At 32.2% G+C, this 18,153-nt stretch overlaps 1 protein-coding gene across 1 annotated transcript in view; it reads left to right on the forward strand.

Annotated features, from left to right (window-relative positions):
• Positions 1–2,599: 2,599 nt before the first annotated feature.
• Positions 2,600–18,153, forward strand: part of LOC144381514 (uncharacterized) — a 38,813-nt gene continuing 23,259 nt past the window's right edge. The window contains exons 1-4 of the mRNA XM_078069987.1: positions 2,600–3,474; positions 4,153–4,208; positions 6,977–7,034; positions 13,232–13,305. Coding sequence (XP_077926113.1) covers positions 3,370–3,474; positions 4,153–4,208; positions 6,977–7,034; positions 13,232–13,305 — 293 coding nt within the window. The 5' untranslated portion in view covers positions 2,600–3,369. The remainder of the gene's footprint in view (positions 3,475–4,152; positions 4,209–6,976; positions 7,035–13,231; positions 13,306–18,153) is intronic.

Genomic DNA, 18,153 nt, shown 5'->3' on the forward strand with positions numbered 1-18,153 from the left:
AAATGTCAAGCATTTTCCTTTTCTTTCTCTTTTTTCCATTTTTTAAAGATTTATTTATTTATTTTAGAGAAAATGTGCATGAGCAGGGAGAGGGGCAAAAGAAAAGGGAGAGAAGCAGACTCTCCACTGAGTGAGGAGTCCAATTTGGGGCTCAATCCCATGATCCTGAGATCATGACCCGAGCTGAGATGATGACCTGAGCCGAAATCAAGAGTTGGACACCTAACCGACTAAGCCACCCAGGCGCCCCACATTTTATTTTCTTCTCATGAAAATGTTCTAGCATTAAATAATTTATATTTTTAAAAATAATTTATATTTAAGTTGTTTTATGATTATGCCTTTGAGATTGGAGATAATATTACTTTTGAGGATTATTTGAAGATCTGATTTTCAGCTCTTCCACATAATCACTAGAATTTTCCATTCTTACCTGCCCATGTTGTCACCTATCCATGGGATCAAACTATGAGTGAGAAAGAGATTAATAATTTTTACTGAATATTAACTTTTCTTTTATCTTTGATTCATGCTATGATTTGTCTAGATATTGTTGCCCATAATAGTTTCTTAAGAGCATTCTCCTCTGGGAATGATTTACCATTTCATAAAGAATGATTTTAGTGACCTCTTTCATAAAGAATGATTTACCTCTTTCATAAAGAACGATTTTAGTGACATTTTAAAACTTACTCAAATTTATTCACTCACTCTGTTTTTACCAGACATCTATCAAAACCTTGGGGAATTCAAGACACAGAGGGATTCAAAATTTAATAAAACATAATTTCTGCCTTCAGGAAGATTTTGTCTATTAAAAGAGAATAGTCTACAGATAACCCTGTTAGAGTCAATGTTGAATGAGAGGAAGAAAAATGCAGGGAGGTTCAGAATAAATGCAAATCACATCAGCAAGGGTGATCAGCTTCATGAGGAATATTGCGCAGCTGGGCTGTGGGGGCTGGGAATTTTTCTTGTTTTGTTGTTTTGTTTCTAAAGTTTCTTGCATGTTTTTTGTTCGCTTTTTTTCACACCAGTTTTAACGAAATATTTTCACATTCTTTCATCATAGGTTATATAATGTTGAGTGTACTTTTAAAAATAATTTTTTATTCAATTTATTTAAACTTAAAAAGCACAGTACACCCATTCCCCCTCCTCCCACCTCTAGCCTCTACAACCACCAATTTGCAATCTGTATCTGTCAGTTTGTGTTTTAGATTCCACATTTAAGAGATCAGAGAGTGACTTATTTCACATCATACCCTCTGGTCATACCCTCTGGTCCACCTGCCGGAGTCCAGCTCCAGCCGGGGTGGGTCTCTCATAGGAAAGGCGAATGAGGAGACATAGACACAGGATCAGGTTGCAAGCATCTCCTCTTCACAGCCTCGGAGGAACTTTATTTATATGTTCGGATATTTTTGTTTTTCCAAATCTTAGATCATTTTCTGGATTACAGCCATAGCCTTCTTTCATTTTTCCTTTGTAATGATTAACATGACCTTTATTGATTTCTGCTTATTGACTTTCGCTAAAACTAAAAAACAGTACGCAAAGAGAAAGGTGCTAGACAGAGCGTGACTGTTTTGTTATTTTGTTCTATAGAAACTAATTCTCCGTGGAATTAGTTTATGATTGCTTAGATAGGCATAACTAAGATGAGTAGTCACTTTATCATGAAACCCCAGAAATAGTCCCACAATTATAAAGATTGCCATAAACAAAATGAAAGAGAATAGCAGGAGCCAGCTGTGGAGTCTCCTGTTTTCAGGATCGTCCCCCATACTTGGACTTTGTCAAACAGCATGAGTAGCTTGGCTCGCGCCATCCACCCATGTCGCAAATGGCAAATGTCACAAATGTTTTTTTATGGTTAAATAATATTCCATTGTATGTGTGTGTGTGTGTGTGTGTATATATATATGTATGTGTATATATGTGTATATGTGTGTGTGTATATATATGTATGTGTATATATGTGTGTGTGTGTGTGTGTATATATATATATATACCACAAATTTTATTTATCCATTCATCAATACACACTTAGGTTGTTTCCGTATTTTGGCTATTGTAAATAATGCTACAGTGAACATGGGGGTGCATATATCTTTTCAAATTAGTGTTTTGTTGTGTTTTTTTTTATAAATACCCAGAATAGGGATTGCTGGGCCATATGGTAGTCATATGGTAGTTCTATTTTTAATTTCTTGAGGAACTTCTGTACTGTTTTACATAGTGGTTTTACCAATTTACATTCCCATGAACAGTGCACAAGGATTCCCTTTTCTCCACATCCTTGCCTATGCTTGTTATTTCTTATCTTTTTGACAATGGCCATTCTAACAGGTGTGAGGTGATATCTCATTGTGGTTTTTATATGCATTTCCCTGATGATTAATGATGTTGAGCATCTTTTCATGTACATGTGAGCATATGTATGTCTTCTTTGGAAAAATGTCTGTTCAGATACATTTTTAATTGGTTTATTTGCTTTTTGAAGGAAAAAAAAATTGAAACAGTAAAGAAAATGTGACTTGATCACTGTTTATTTCCAAAAAGGATTTGCAATGGATTACAATTAAAAAACAAATAAAATGAGATCAAAACCATTAACATAGAAGAAGACATTCAAATTAAATAGTAAAAGAATGTGAAAGAATACAGAAAAGACAAGATGAAAATGCTCTCTGGGTGGAGAGCAACAGCCAGAGTCAATAGGAAGAAAGGTAGAAGCCCTAGGTTTGGAGGGAACCTGTGTTTGGTCACCACAAAAGTTCTTCCCTCATTTTCTCCTTCTCACTCATAGCTTATGGGACTCTTACCTCTGCCTGGGCATCTTTCTATTTTTTTTTTTTTTTTTTCAAAACAGTTAAGTAAACCGTAAACTCTAGTTCTTATGTTTGTCATTCATTCAGTGCTTAGTATACTTAGTATTAAAGTCACTAAGTATTGTAATCTTTCTTATATATAGTTTTAGCTCTGCTTATCTTTATCACCTAGCATGGTGCCTAACCCAGAAGGCAATCTATAATTATCTGTATATTTGAATGTTAGCATTTTATTTAGCACTCTTTCCCTTTAATTCCAAATCTGCAAATATTGACTAACCAATACTCTTACTCCTCATCCGAAGGAGGGTCACAGGAAATAAGATTAGAAATTCTTTTGGAAACAAATTTTGAAGGGCCCTGAATATCAGGCTAAAGATTTTCAACTTTAGTAAGAGCAGCTAAAAGTTTTTAAGCAGGAAAGTAACATAATCAGAACTGTGCATTAAGAATATTAGTTTAAAACATGTTGAAAATGAATTGGAAGGAGTAAGGAAGGTTAGTTGAAAAAAATCACACTGCTAAAATTCCATTTATGTTACGTCTAAGTGTTTTAGTCATCTCATTTTCATTGTGTTCATTCAACATAGAAGAAGAAGTTTCTTTAGAAGAGCTTGAAGAAGAATTTGACATTCTTGAGGTATTAAAAAAATATATTAGTTCTAAACTTAAATTCAGTCGAAGTAAATTTTAAAGCATATATTTCTATTTTCCATTTTTCCATTCTAATATTTGCCAGTAAAATGTGTTCATTAGTGACTTTGGATGATGATCAAACCATACTTAACAAGAATGTTGAGTTTATGGTGCACATGGACAAAAAGATGCTTTAAATTTATTTAATTTGTCTTAATTTTCATAACAGCAAATATTTTGACGTTTAGCCTTGGGAGAAAATGTATTTTGTTATCCTTCTCTATAGACTTTGTGGGTTCCATGTCCTTATTGCTGTCTCTATACTTTCTCCTGCATTCCATAGGGGCCTGAATATTTCCAGATAACCTCTTGGTTGTTCTTTCTTTCCCAACCACAGATTATACTCCTTTTTTCTTAATTTGGTTGATCTTGGCCAAGTGTTAAAAGGAATTAGATTGAAAGGATTTTATATCAATGTGAATGATAAAAAGATACATTCTATCATAAAGGGGGGAAAACTATGTTGTGAATGACTAGGATATTTGGATTTAGTTGCTCTGAAATTCGTATCTTAATTATTGAATTTCAGGCAATTTAGGGATATACATTTTGGGGGAAAACTACCTACTCTCATATACATGTTAAGACTGGTTCTAATATTACATTTTTCTTTTCCCCAAAGGAGGAAGAAACAGAAACTATAAGTGAAGATGGTAGTTCAAAAGAAGCACATGATATGTCAGTGAAATATACAAATTTCTTTAAAATTTATAACTTTCATTCAAATATAAGACATATATGTCCTATATTTAAGAGTCAGTAGTACAGTATGCTGTAAGACTGTAGGCATTGGAGTTGGAAAGCTTCAGGATTAAATTCCAGCTTTTTCCATTACTAGCTCTGTTATGATAGACTGTTAACTTCTATGTGCCACCTCTATGTTGTATGGGGATAATATTTACTTTGCCAAGTTTTGTAAAGACAAAATGAGGGAAAATGTAAAGCAACTAGTACAATACCTAGGACATAGTAGATACTCAGTGAATATTAGTTCACATCTCTTATCTTTTTTCACCTATTTCTTAGGAGATATTACAGTTAAAAAACAAAGCATTTTATTTTTTTGCCCACCTGCCCTGCCCCTACCTGCTTGCTTGCTTTGCTTCCTTCCTTCCTTTCTCTGTTTTTTTTTTTTTTTAAACAAAGTATTTTAAAAATGGTTAGTTTGTCACTGTACATCTAAGTATAACAAATGTATATCATTTTTGGTAAGTTACTCATCATGACAGTATCTTAGAGTAATTAGATGCTGACAATAATTTGATACTATGAATTTACAGTTAATTTTCTACTAAGCTAATGAAAGCTCCTATGTAGTTAAAATAATTTATATTTTCTTTGAAATTTGCTGTAGTATATGGACATTTTGGTCTGATTATTTCTAATTCTTCAAGGAAAAGAATAAGAACATTTTGAAGGTCCAACTCAAGTAATTCTGGAAATTTATTGAATTTCTTTATCCTTTTCTCAAATTCTTCTCTTACTCGTAACTCCATTTTAGAAACAGATTGCATCAACTCTCAAAGACATAAAGTATCTTTCTAAGGCAGATCTGAAACCGCTGTCACTGTAATCCCTACTTGGGGTGGGTAAGTTTTATATATTTCCTGGGACAAATCTGGACAATTAATGAAAGCTCTTATTCCAGCTTCTCCTTGTTTTGAATAAACAGACCATCTTTATTTCAACAAAATGCTTTAATTGGGTGACAATGTTGAAGAATTTGAAAGTTGTATTTATCCCAGAGATTTTACCAAATCTTCTTTGGAACTCAGAATGGAGTAGAAAAGTGAGAGTAGGGACTAAAGGTCTCCAGTGGTTCAGGGTAATAATAAAATAGTTAAAATTCATTCAAAACTTACTATTTACTAGACACTATTCTAAGCCCTTTATATATGTTAACTCATTTAAAGAACTAGACATTGACTGAATTGTAAGTATAGGTTTTACGTGACTTGAAATGAAAATGAGGACTGCTTAAAAAAAAAAAAAAAGCATTCCCCACAAACGTATTTTTCCATCTGCTTCCATCTTTTCTCTCACATACACATTATATATATTACATTTTATATGTTGCCTTCCCCATCTTTCGTGTGTGCTGATGTGCTTCTCTGTTCCCATCTTTCTGTCTTATGCATATGCTTTTAGCACACATGCATCTGTGTACTTATAATCACTGTTGCACACTGCACCCAGACTCCCAAGGCAGGAATATGGGAGCCATTTCAACATCTCCCTGATCATCTTGTCGGTTCACTTCCTGAAAGCTCTTGAATCTCTTCTCACTCATCAAAACTATTTCCTTAGCACGAGCTCTAATCACTTTTGGCCTCAACCATATTGAAAAACCTTTCTTTTTCTCTAGTCCTACCCACTTCATATTTCCTGTTGCTACCAAAGAATCTTTCTCAAATACAAATCTAACCAAATCACTCTTCTTGCTTATAATCATTGTTATAAATCAAATTTCTTAGCATGATGTATCAAGCACTTCATAGTCTGACCTCAATATACTTTTTCAGCATCATTTCCAATCATTTTTTCTCTTCTACCCCAAATCCTGACATCCTAAATTGCTTGAAGTTTTCTAAAATAAACCTTGATTTTCCTGCTTTTCTATACATTCCTCTTTCTCAAATATCTGTCTCCCAATAACCTAATCCCTCCTGCTCTACCCCAAGTCAGTCCATGACCACCCATCAGACTTTGATTTATCCTGCAAGATTCAAAAATAATTTAATTCTTGAGAATTAACTCTTGATCTCCCTGAGCAAATTGAGCATTCTCTTCTTAATGTTTTTTCATAGCATCTTGTACATATTTTACCATCCTTGCCACCTCACCTATTTCACATTATACACATCTTTATATATAGTTCCTCTCTCTGAATACATATCTTTCCTCCTTTTTTACATGACCATACTTTTTTCTACTGTATAAAAATATATAGATTTCTAAATATGTCAATATTATTTATTACATATATGATTTTATAATATATAAGATATAAATTAATTCTGTCTGTCATCCCCACTAGATTTTGACACCTGAAGGGCAAGGCTGTCTTTTGTTTTTATCTTTATAGCCTTTACAATATCCTGATACATTGGAACACTAAATGAAATTTATTTATTTATTTGACAGTTATTTGTCAAGGGCTTTTATATACCAGGAGTGTTTTAGATGCTGACGAAATAGCAGAGAACTAGCCACACCAAAGCTCTGGCCTTCAGAGACCTTTTATTCTATGCTTAATGATTGTCTTAATCAATTGATGTAAACTTCCTAAATCCGTTTCTTCAAATACAGAAAATACCCATTCATGAAGCAGAGTTTTTTCTCTTTTTTGTGAATTACTTTACTTATGTTACTTTACATATTAATCTGAATTATTATATTCTAAATGTTAATCTGAATTAATGCTATTATATTCCATTTTTTTATAGTGTAAGAACACCTCAAAAAGTGTCCCTCAGGAGTATCTCATCAATGACAGATGAAGAGGTTAGGATTAAATTAACTAAGAAATTTGTCAACTTTTAGGGACTAAATGACAAAAAAGTAAAACCTTACCACTAATTAATTATTAATAATTTATTGATTTTATTAATAATTTTATTAGATTAGTAAAATTATTTAATAAGAATTTATGCTACTGTCCTGACATATTTTTAGAATCCCAAGTGATTTCCTTATTTTTTGTATATTTGTGTTTGTATATTTGTAAATAATATTGTATGTATCACAAAATGAGAACAGCCTTAAGCTATATGTATATACAGTTGAGAGAGGGTTTATTTACTATTGCGTGGTGGCACCTCAATGAGGCTGGTAGGAATTCTCTTCAACTTTATATTTATTTATGAACTAATTCAAACATACCAGAAAATAATAGACTCTTTTATACTTACCATCTAGGTTTAATAAATTTAGCCATATTTTCTTTAAATTCAAGGATCTAAAATGTGGTCCATGGCCCAGCAGCATTAACAGCATCTGGGAGTTTATTAGAAATGCAGAATCTCAGCACCATCGCCAGTCCCAATCCTATTGAATCTCAATCTGTATTTTAACAAAATTCCCAAGTTATTTGAAACTTTGTTGTAAATCATTTTTAAAAAGAAGATATATATCCAACAAAACTTTCCCCCTCTCCCATGCTATTCACCTCCCTCTCTCACAATAGATAATAACTATTCTAAAGTTGATATGTATCCTTTTTGTCCATAGTTTAAATTTTTATCACATAGGTTTGGATCCTTAATTACACACACATGCACATACATTTTTTTAAGTTTTATATCAATATACAAATGAAGGTTTTTTCTGCAGCTTTTTTTCACTTGAACAGTGTTATTGAAGTTTATCTATCTTAGTCAAGAAATTCTTACCTGCCCCAGTGTTACCAAGATTTTCTCTCACATTTTCTTTTAACAGTGTTTTCACTTTGCTTTTCATACTTGTCAGAGGCACCCACAATTAAGATGATTTTATTGAGGGTATTGCAATAGTGACAGCAATCATTAGGAACATCTCAAAAGAAGGGGACTTGAATTTTATAAAGGCAGGTAAACAAGGAAGTAATAATCACTGGGGAAGGGTAGAAGTGGGTCATATCTAGGAATAGATCTCATTAGAGCAGAGTGGTCTTTTGTAGTTACTCAGTTCTGGGAACACAAAAAGTGGTGGGATTTTTCAACTACCACTCCTTTCAGGGAACACAGGGCTCAGATAAAGTTCAACATTGTTACGCTCAAGAACTTAATTCATCTAGAATTTATTTTGCATATATTCACATTTTTTTATCATATAGATTATCAGTTTTCAGTTATCCTAATGATATTTATTGTTATTGAGGTGCATCCTTCCTCCACTGATTTTTGATTTCCCTATTCTGTTTCATTGGTTTCTTTGTCTCAGAGTTAATACACTGTTTTTAATTATTACAGCTTTATAAAATAAATCTGTTGTAAATGTTCTTGAAGAGTATCCATTTGTTGAGTGCAGATTTACACACACATAAACACACCCTTTCATTAGATCAGATCAAGCTCATTAATTGTGTTAACACAAACATGCATGAAGTTTTTTTTGTTTCTTTGTTATTGAATACTGAAAGAGGATGTTAAAATCTTTCACTGTGATTATGGATGTTTTTACTTCTGGTTCCAGTGGAAGGTTTTTGTTTGTTTGTTTTTTACTAATTTGAAAGTCATCCTCTGTTTTTGTTTTGGTTTTATCCCCCTGAAGCACCTAGAGACATCTGCACTGAAATATTTAGTAAGCCATATATATGGCTTGGAACAGAGGATAGAGCTGAAAATGCAGACTTGAAGTAATAGTTATATAAATGAAGTCTCTAGTGTAGATAAGTTACTCAAAGAGCATATGGAGAGGAAGAAAATTTAGAATTGCATGTATTTATATATTTGCTTAGAAAATAAGAATGGAATCCTGACCAGTACTAATATTTTAAGGAACAGGATCAGCCCAAAAGATTGAGAAGAGGCAGCCAAAGAGATGTTGCAGAGGCAGGGGAGGTAAGCAGCAGTGGTCTTAGAAGCCAAGGGAAATGATTAATTTCAGGAAGGAGAGGAGAAAGTGAGTATTAAATGCTTAAGAGAGGTCAAATAAGACAAGGATTGCAAAATATCCTTTAGTTTTAGTAGTTTAGAGATCATTGGGGAACTTAGCAAGAGCACTTTAAGTAGAGCAAAAAGAATAGCTATCTTATAGTGGGTTGAGCAGTTCATGAGAAAAGAAAGAAGAGTGTAAACATAAAGCATAATATAATGAGGAGAGAGTGTGTTAGCCAAAGTGGGATATGAAGCCAAGTGAGAATTTTTGTTTTAAAGTTGTAAAAAAAAAAAAAAAAAATAGACATGTTTATATATTAGGAAAGAGGCATAGAGAAGAATGGGTAAAGGTGCAGAAGAGAGAGAATCATTAATAGAATGAGATAGACATGGGATTAAACAGGATAGGAGGAAATAAAAATAGGAGCTGATGGGAATGGAGTATTGAGGACCACTTTGTAGCTGAGGTCAAGTACATACTTTAGCTTTGTTTAACTGCAGAGTGATGTGCATCATATAGTACTTTTACTTTTGGGAAACATTTTAACTGCTGGTAGAGGAAGAACAGATTTCAGCTGCTTTTCCTCATTTTCTTCATGTCTATCTAGCTTCTTTAGAGTACTTTATTTCTAGCTGCAAGGAATGGAGACTTCCCTTTAGACCTAAGTCATGTAGTGTTCCAAGAAATTTGGATATTCTTCTCAGTTAGGTCATGATTTAGTGTGCCCATGTACCCATGAACATGAAAGCTACATTAGTTCTAGATGATCGCATTTATTGATTTTTCTTTGTCAAGAACTGGGGCTTATGTATATATAAAACCCTGCTTCTGAAGGTTTAAAGATCTGGCTGAGCTGCCAGTGTTTTATTATCACATATATTTCATGTCAGAATGATCTGAGTTTTACTTAGAGACCTTTAATTCAAAGAATTTGTAGGAATCTGTAACGTATCTACATCATATCTGCCATGTCAGTTTTGCATATTTGTTATGCCTTTTCCAAGTTAAATTTTTTTTTTGATATGGCAAGGAAAAGGAAGCAGAGTAGAAGCTGATCTGTGTTATTTTGTCTATGTCACTTTCCTCAGAGTTACATATCATTTGAAACAAACACCTTTTTGGTTCATCTTCTTGTTCTAAAAATAGCTAAAAAGCTTCTTACATTGCCTCAACAGTTTTCATAAGCCAGTTTTCATTCTGAGCTAAATTCATTGACTCAGTTTTTATTAGTAATATCATTGCTGTAAATCTGAGCAGTTTACAAAGTACTTTCACATGTATTAGCTTAATCATTCTGTTTTATAGTTCACGGCTGTCCTTCATATAGATTCTTGGAAAATATTAACTCCTATGTTTCCTAAGCTACCACATTCTTATTTTCATTGAGATCACTAGTGACTGTATTGTCAAAAATGGGATAATACATGGTTTTTTGCTTCCACTTTTTTTTGATCCATAATTTGTTCAGGGGTCTTTGACCATGGATTCAAACCTGTTTCTATAATAATTTTGAAATATTTTTTCTATGGTCCAAGCTGTATGTGTTTTCCTTTGGCTATTGCCCTTCTCATCCCTGGTATCTGTGAGTCTACTATCTCTCTTTTTTATTCATATATTAGCCCCTTGGCTATCACCTTCATTCTCTCTCCTTTATAACTTGTTATCATAAAAGCATTGTCTATATTTGCTTCTCTACTTTATACCTCCTATTTGTTTTTTTCAATTAATTTATTTGTGTAAGGGTTGCTATTTATTTTAGAAAAAGTGGAAAATTCAAAACAAGGAAAAAGGTTATCTAAATTCCTATCCAGACCTAATTTCTGGTCTTCTGGTCTTTTAGTCTACATATACAGTATTCATGAAATTAGGATAGTACTAAACATGGTGGTCTACATCTTGCTTTCCTTATCAATAATCATGAACATCTTTTCATATCAGTATCTATAGATTTGTGTCACCATTTTAATCATAGCCTAGTATATCATATAGATTTGCTTGAACTTACTTAAACAGTATTGAATTGTTGGATTTTTGTTTGCTTCTAGTTATTTCGCTCCATTATAAACAATGCAGCCCACAAACATTTTTACAAAAATATATGCCTATTTGTTAATTTGCTTAGGATAAATTCATAAGATGTGAAATTTTTACATCTAAGAATATAACTTTTTTAAAAAGATGTTTTACATGTCACCACATTTACCTGCAGAAAAGATGGTGGTAGTTAACTCTCACATCAGCAATAATTGTCAGTGGAGATTTTACCACACCTTTGCCAATACCAGTTATTTTTGCTCATCAGGCAAGCAATATACTTTGATATTATTTTAGTATACATTTTATTGATTACTAGTGAAGATTAAAATATTTTCATATGTTAATTGAGCATTCTGTTTCTTCTCTTGTGAATGCCCTGTTCTGTTTTTTTACCAGTTTCTTTTTCTATTTAGAGTATCAGTAGTTTTATTATTTGTACAATTCCTATGTTGGAGAGAGTAAAACTTTGTTCTGTATGTTGAAAAAAATATTATCAGTTTTTATTATGTGTATTTAACTTGGTGGTAGTGTATTTTACCACGTGGATGTTTTGGGTTTTATGTAATCAAATATATTAGAGGCCTTTTTAGTGGTTTTTTTCTTGGTATCCTAATGCAAATAATCACAATTCAAAATTATATAAATGTATGTTATTGTTTTCTTCTGGTACTTTAAAAAATTTTTTTTAAGATTTTAGTTATTTGAGAGAGAGAACAGGAGCAGGGAGAGGGCAGAGGGAGAGGAACAAGCAGATTCCCCGCTGAGCAGGGAGCCTGATGGATGCGGGGCTAGATCCTAGGACTTTGAGATCATCACCTGAGCCGAAGTCAGACACTTAACCAACTGAGCCACCCAAGCGCCCCTTGGTCCTTTTAAGTTTTTTTTTTTTTTAATTAACATATAATGTATTATTTGTTTCAGGGGTACAGGTCTGTGATTCATCAGTCTTACACAATTCACAGGGCTCACCATAGCACATACCCTCCCCAGTGTCCATCACCCAGCCACCCTATCCCTCCCAACCCCCTCCACTTCAGCAACCCTCAGTTTGTTTCCTGAGATTAAGAGTCTCTTATTGTTTGTCTCCCTCTCTGGTTTCGTCTTGTTTCATTTTTCCCTCCCGTCCCCTATGATCATCTGTCTTGTTTCTCAAATTGGTCCTTTTAAATTTTTAATGAAAATCTTTAACTATGGAAATTCATTTGGTATGAGAAGTGACATGAATATCTATCTTTTCTTTCTAAAATGTTAGCCAGTTGTCTCTCGAACTTAATAAATAATTCATGTTTACCTTGAAATGGTGCCTTGATCATATGCTAAATTATTATGCATTCAAGTATATTAGCTCTATGCCCTTAACCTCTGCACTTTTCTTTTTCTATAAAATGGAGATGATAAATTTTTTGCAAGAGCTAAATAGGAGTCATTAAATCAAATGTAAACATAAATAAAACATATATACCACTTAACACATTGATTCATAGTATATGCCCAATAAATGAATTATTATTGTTAAGTTTTGTTATTAGCATTGTTGATTCTATTTTGTGATCAGAACCAAACTTTTTATAATTATTGATATGTAAGAAATTTTAATATCTGGTAAGGCAAATTTCCATCTTTCATGTTTCTTTGAAGCCTAGGAGATTATATTTATCTTCGTCTCGTAAAATCTTATCTTTCTTTTTTTTTTTAATTTTTTTTTTTAAAGGTTTTTATTTATTTGACAGAGAGAGACACAGCGAGAGAGGGAACACAAGCAGGGGGAGTGGGAGAGGGAGAAGCAGGCTTCCCGCGGAGCAGGGAGCCCGATGCGCGGCTGGATCCCAGGACCCTGGGATCATGACCTGAGCCGAAGGCAGACACTTAATGAGTGAGCCACCCAGGCGCCCAAAATCTTATCTTTCTTTACTATTTATTCTCCACAGATTATATAGATATCTGAGGTTCTAAAAATTGTTCTTAATTATTTTATCTGTTGTTTTTTCCTGAGAATTATTACTAGGTATGTTGTAATCTTTAGTTATGTTTTATTTCCAATGTTACTACAGTTTCTTAAGCTTATAAAATATTTTATTCATTTTCAGAGGCTTAATATGAGAATTAAGAAGTTTGGTATAATTACAAATGAAGAATTCAGAAAATCACCAGGAAATTCTTGGTAATTCCTGCTTTTCTCATCTAAAAAGTCTTTTTTAAAAAATGCAAAATCTGAAATATTTTCTATATGATAGTTGCATAGTTAGAAATTTCTCATAGAGCTTTTCTTTTTTATTTTTTCCTTAAAGCTTTGGATTCAATATGTCAACTGGTAGGTACTGTCACTATTAAAAGTATTGCATGAGTGCTTGTAAATATGCTATTAAGGTAAACATGTATAGGACATAAACACTATCTATGAGTAATAGGTATCAGAATTATCCTTTTTTGGTCAACCATGAAAAACTCATACTTCAGTGTTCAACTTTTGCTATCTTTTTTTCATGACTCCAAATTTTTGTTTGAATTTAGTCAATAGGGAAGGGAAGGTTATCAGTTTTCCTGCACATCTTGGCAACATGTATTTTCTTTCCTTTTCCTTGTTCAAATACCTTAAATAAAAAGGATTCTTTGTTAATTATCTCTTAAGGAGATGATGAGAGAAACTGAAGAGAAAGAAACTAACAATTGGGAGATGAGGAAGGAAGGAAATAGTATGGTTTAACAGGATAGGTGTTAGGAGATACTGTGAAATAGGCTTTTTAAGGATCTCAAGTATAAGAAAAATTGGAAGTGTAAACTATAGAGGAAGCATTTATAAATGGAAAATCAAGTAAAAGTTGAGCAAGATAGCTATAAACCTTATATAACTATATATTCTATTGCACAATTTTCCTTGAAAGATATAAAAACGTTAATACTAAATATGTTACTAGGTTTAATTTTAATTATTGTAGGAGATTATATAGGCCGATAAAATTAATCTAAAATAATATGAAAAATATGGAAAATAAAATGATTGCATGTATTAACTTATGTAAAACACATTTATAAATTAATTTTCTAACCACTAGCGTTAGATAGCTGAATTATTATTAAAATACTGTACAATAATTTATATACATAATGAAAATTCTTAGAGCAGGGGAAGATCTTGAAGAGAAGTGTTTATCATTTAGGGAAGATTAAATTTTTTAATTGTTTGTATTAAGTATATCTCATTCATTATATTTTAGTTCTTTGAGAGTTAATAGTTAATATTAATCACTCATCACCTTTAGAGTCAGTAAGTATTTAACTGCTTTTACATTGTAAACATTAGATTAATTCAAATTGTTATTCTGTATTGGAAAAAGAGATGACACATTGCCTGTAAAGATACACTTCAGATGATAAGTAATGAGACTGCTTATATATATGATTTGTAGAAAGTAAACTTAGAATTTTATAGTCATTCTTAATATGTAAAAATTTTTAATTTGTAAGTAATAGGTGGGAGTGAAAAGAGTGTTCAAAATTTGCTTTCTTTGATTTATGTACAATTTTCAGTAACTCTTCTATAGCTTAAAATAAGTTTAACTATATATTTGATTGAATAATGATAGCTATCTGCATTAGGAAACACATGAGCAAATCAGTAATTCTGTTGTCTTATATAGTGCTTGATGCCTTACAGATTGCCATTATATACATATTTATGTAATTCTCACAGAAATACTATAGATCATTACTGTTTTGCAGATGAAGTACAACATGATTAAGTAACTAACCCAAGGTTTGTCCCTGGCAAATCTCTTTACTCTTGGTTCATTTCTCTTTCACCATGCTGACATTCTACAGAGTTGTTTACAGAATTATGGTTACAATTATACTTTCTATAAAGACAAAATATTTATTTCTTTTAGTCATCTTTGAATATATTAAAGTTGTTAACACAGAATGGGAAAAGATTACCTAACTGGATTCCTTAATATGAAATGCAAAAACAATTTCCTAGTGAGTCATCTTGGCCATGCTGAGGACAAAACTTGTTTTTTAAAGTCACTTTTGGGAAAAGATATTTGAAAATAAGGAATGGTTTTTTAAATGATTGTGCAGTTATTAACATCAGTGTACTTTGGCCTTTAATCCTTAAATTTATACAGCCTACCTTGAGAGAAAATGTGGCAAAGAAGAGATGATTTTTTTATACCAAAAACACACTGTTTAGAGTGAAAAAAGACCTGTGTTCAAATTATGGCTCTGGTACTTCCTAGTTTGGTGACCTTCAGAAAGTCATTTATCCTCTTTGAACCTTAGATTCTCACTTAAAAATGGGGAAAAGAGTCTGATCGGATTATTCAGGTGAAACAAGATCATATACATCAAAGCACTATAAATTTTTTTTTCATTTATTGCTACTGAAATCTATACTTATGTATCTCTGTCACTTTTCTATCCAAAAGAGAAGGATGAGGTTATTAAAACTCTACCACCAATAAGTAAGATTTACAAATAAATACTTAAACTCAGGAGTGAAGTTTCCACCTAAAAGAAAATTTGATAGTGTTTGATAAGAGTAAGATACACTGTGTAATGCAGTAATTTCATAATTTATTTGTCCTCTAAATCTGGAGTTTTAGTCTTTTGAAGCTAGGGACACCTGCAGTTGTATTTCCTAAAAAGCCAATGGTTTAGTTGCAAGTACACAGTGTCTCAGGTTTCCGTTTGTATGAAGCTGCTTAGAGAAATATTTTGAACTTTATTATTTTATTTTAAAAGCGTGAAAATGACATTTACCTCAGTCAGGGGCTGAATGAGTGAAGTATATAGCAATGATTACGGAGTTGGTACAAGAGTGACATTCATAACTGCCCTACCTGCCCACACATAACAAAATCTGAAACTCATCGTTATGGGAAAAAATCTGTAGCAGATAAGGTAATTTTAGATTCCTCTAGTGAAAGGAAATTCTTATCTTTTGTCTTCAATGTCTACAGTTACCTTGAATCCTTGGCCACTATTAAAATTTTATACATTGGGGCGCCTGGGTGGCTCAGTCGTTAAGTGTCTGCCTTTGGCTCAGGTCATGATCCCAGGGTCCTGGGATCGAGCCCCACATTGGGCTCCCTGCTCCGCAGGAAGCCTGCTTCTCCCTCTCCCACTCCCCCTGCTTGTGTTCCCTCTCTTGCTGTGTCTCTCTCTGTCAAATAAATAAATAAAATCTTTTTTAAAAAATTAAAAAATAATTTTTAAAAATTTTACATATTTATTATGTTAAAAATGTTTGCATCCCAATCTATGATCAGTTGATAATTATCTGTTAAATTGAGTCAGTACCATATATGAATTTCCAAGCTCTCATCAGCTGTGGGAAATTGAGCTTTAATCTCTTTTCAGTCAGCATCTGCTTGAACAAATGAGTGCTTAAATAATTCCTCTCCAGCATTTACATTCAACTTTAGGAAGAGAGTTTTTTGCAGCAAAATTTGAAAATTTCTTTCCAATATTAGGGAGGACTTTAGGCAGACAGATGCCCCAAAGAGGGAAGGTAGAAATTTGGTTTGCCTTTTATATTAATTTTAGAGTGATCTATTTTTCTTCAGTTTGAATTGGATTGCAGATAAGAGTTGACAGAGTGAAAGAAAAAATGACATTTTTCACTTGTTTTAAATCGGGTCTTCATGAGAGAGTTTGCATTTTACTTGAAATATGAATTCTCAGACCATCAGATTTTCCTGTTTGTTTAAACATTTATCAAGCATTGAATATGTTAGGAATTATGCTGAGTTGAGAGCACTCAACGTATATAATCTTCAGAGCCATTCTTTGAGGATGAAACTATTATCCTCATTTTCAAAGTGAGAAAATGGATATTTAAGAGAGAATTTAATCTAAGAAACAGCTGATTAGTATCATATAAGACATTTGAATTTATATCTGTCAATTCTATGTGTTTCTTAATTTTTGTCAATATAAAACTCTTTTAAATTATAAAATTAATTCCAATTCACTATAGAAAATTTGAAGAATGCAAAATACAACAGAAAAATACCCATAATCTCACCATCCAGAAATAATATTTGTATATATTTCCTTCTGGTGTTTTGGATATATATTTTATATAGATGAGAATATTTGGTATATATAATCTTATTGTTTTTTGTACTTTCCATTATATAAGCATTATTTCATATGTTAAAAATAATTTTTAGGTATTGTTTTTAATAGCTGCACAGTATTTCAGCATATAAAGATGATTTGTTTAAACATTTCTTTATTTTTGATTATTTCAATTGTTATAATTTTCTCAAATTTTTTATTCAAAGTTTCTATATATCATTTAACACTTAAATAAATTTAAGGATATAAGAAACCAAGAAAAATATTTGTTAGATACAGAATTGTTACCTTTTATGAGAATTTTAAATTACATGAAAGATTTTAACTTTACATATAAGCATGGTACTGAACTGTACACATATTTTAATCCCAATTACATTAATTATACATACACTAAAAATGCACAGGAAAAGACTAGAAAGAATTACACTAAAGTCTTAATAGCTGCTGTGATCTTTCACCGAGGTTATTAAAAAAGCTTCCTATAAGAGCACCCAAATACAAAAAATAATAACAAATATAAAGGAACTAATCGATAATAATGCAATAATTGTAGGGGATTTTAACACCCCACTTACATCAATGGAGAGATCGTCTAAACAGAAAATCAACAAGGAAAGAATGGCTTTGGATGACATATAGGAACAGATGGATTTAACAAATAGATTCAGAACATTCCATCCTAAAACAGCAGAATTTACATTCTTTTCCAAGTGTACATGGAACATTCTCCAGAATAGATCTCATATTAGCCCACAAAACAAGCCTCAACAAATTCAGGAAGTTCGAAGTCCTATCACACATCTTTTCTGACCACAACACTGAAACTAGAAGTCAACTACAACCAAAATATGAGAAGACCTCAAATACATGGAGATTAAATAATATTCTACTAAACAGTGAATGGGTCAACCAGGAAAAAAAAGTA

This window comes from Halichoerus grypus, chromosome 4 (assembly GCF_964656455.1).
Source record: "Halichoerus grypus chromosome 4, mHalGry1.hap1.1, whole genome shotgun sequence".
Taxonomy (NCBI): Eukaryota; Metazoa; Chordata; class Mammalia; order Carnivora; family Phocidae; genus Halichoerus; species Halichoerus grypus.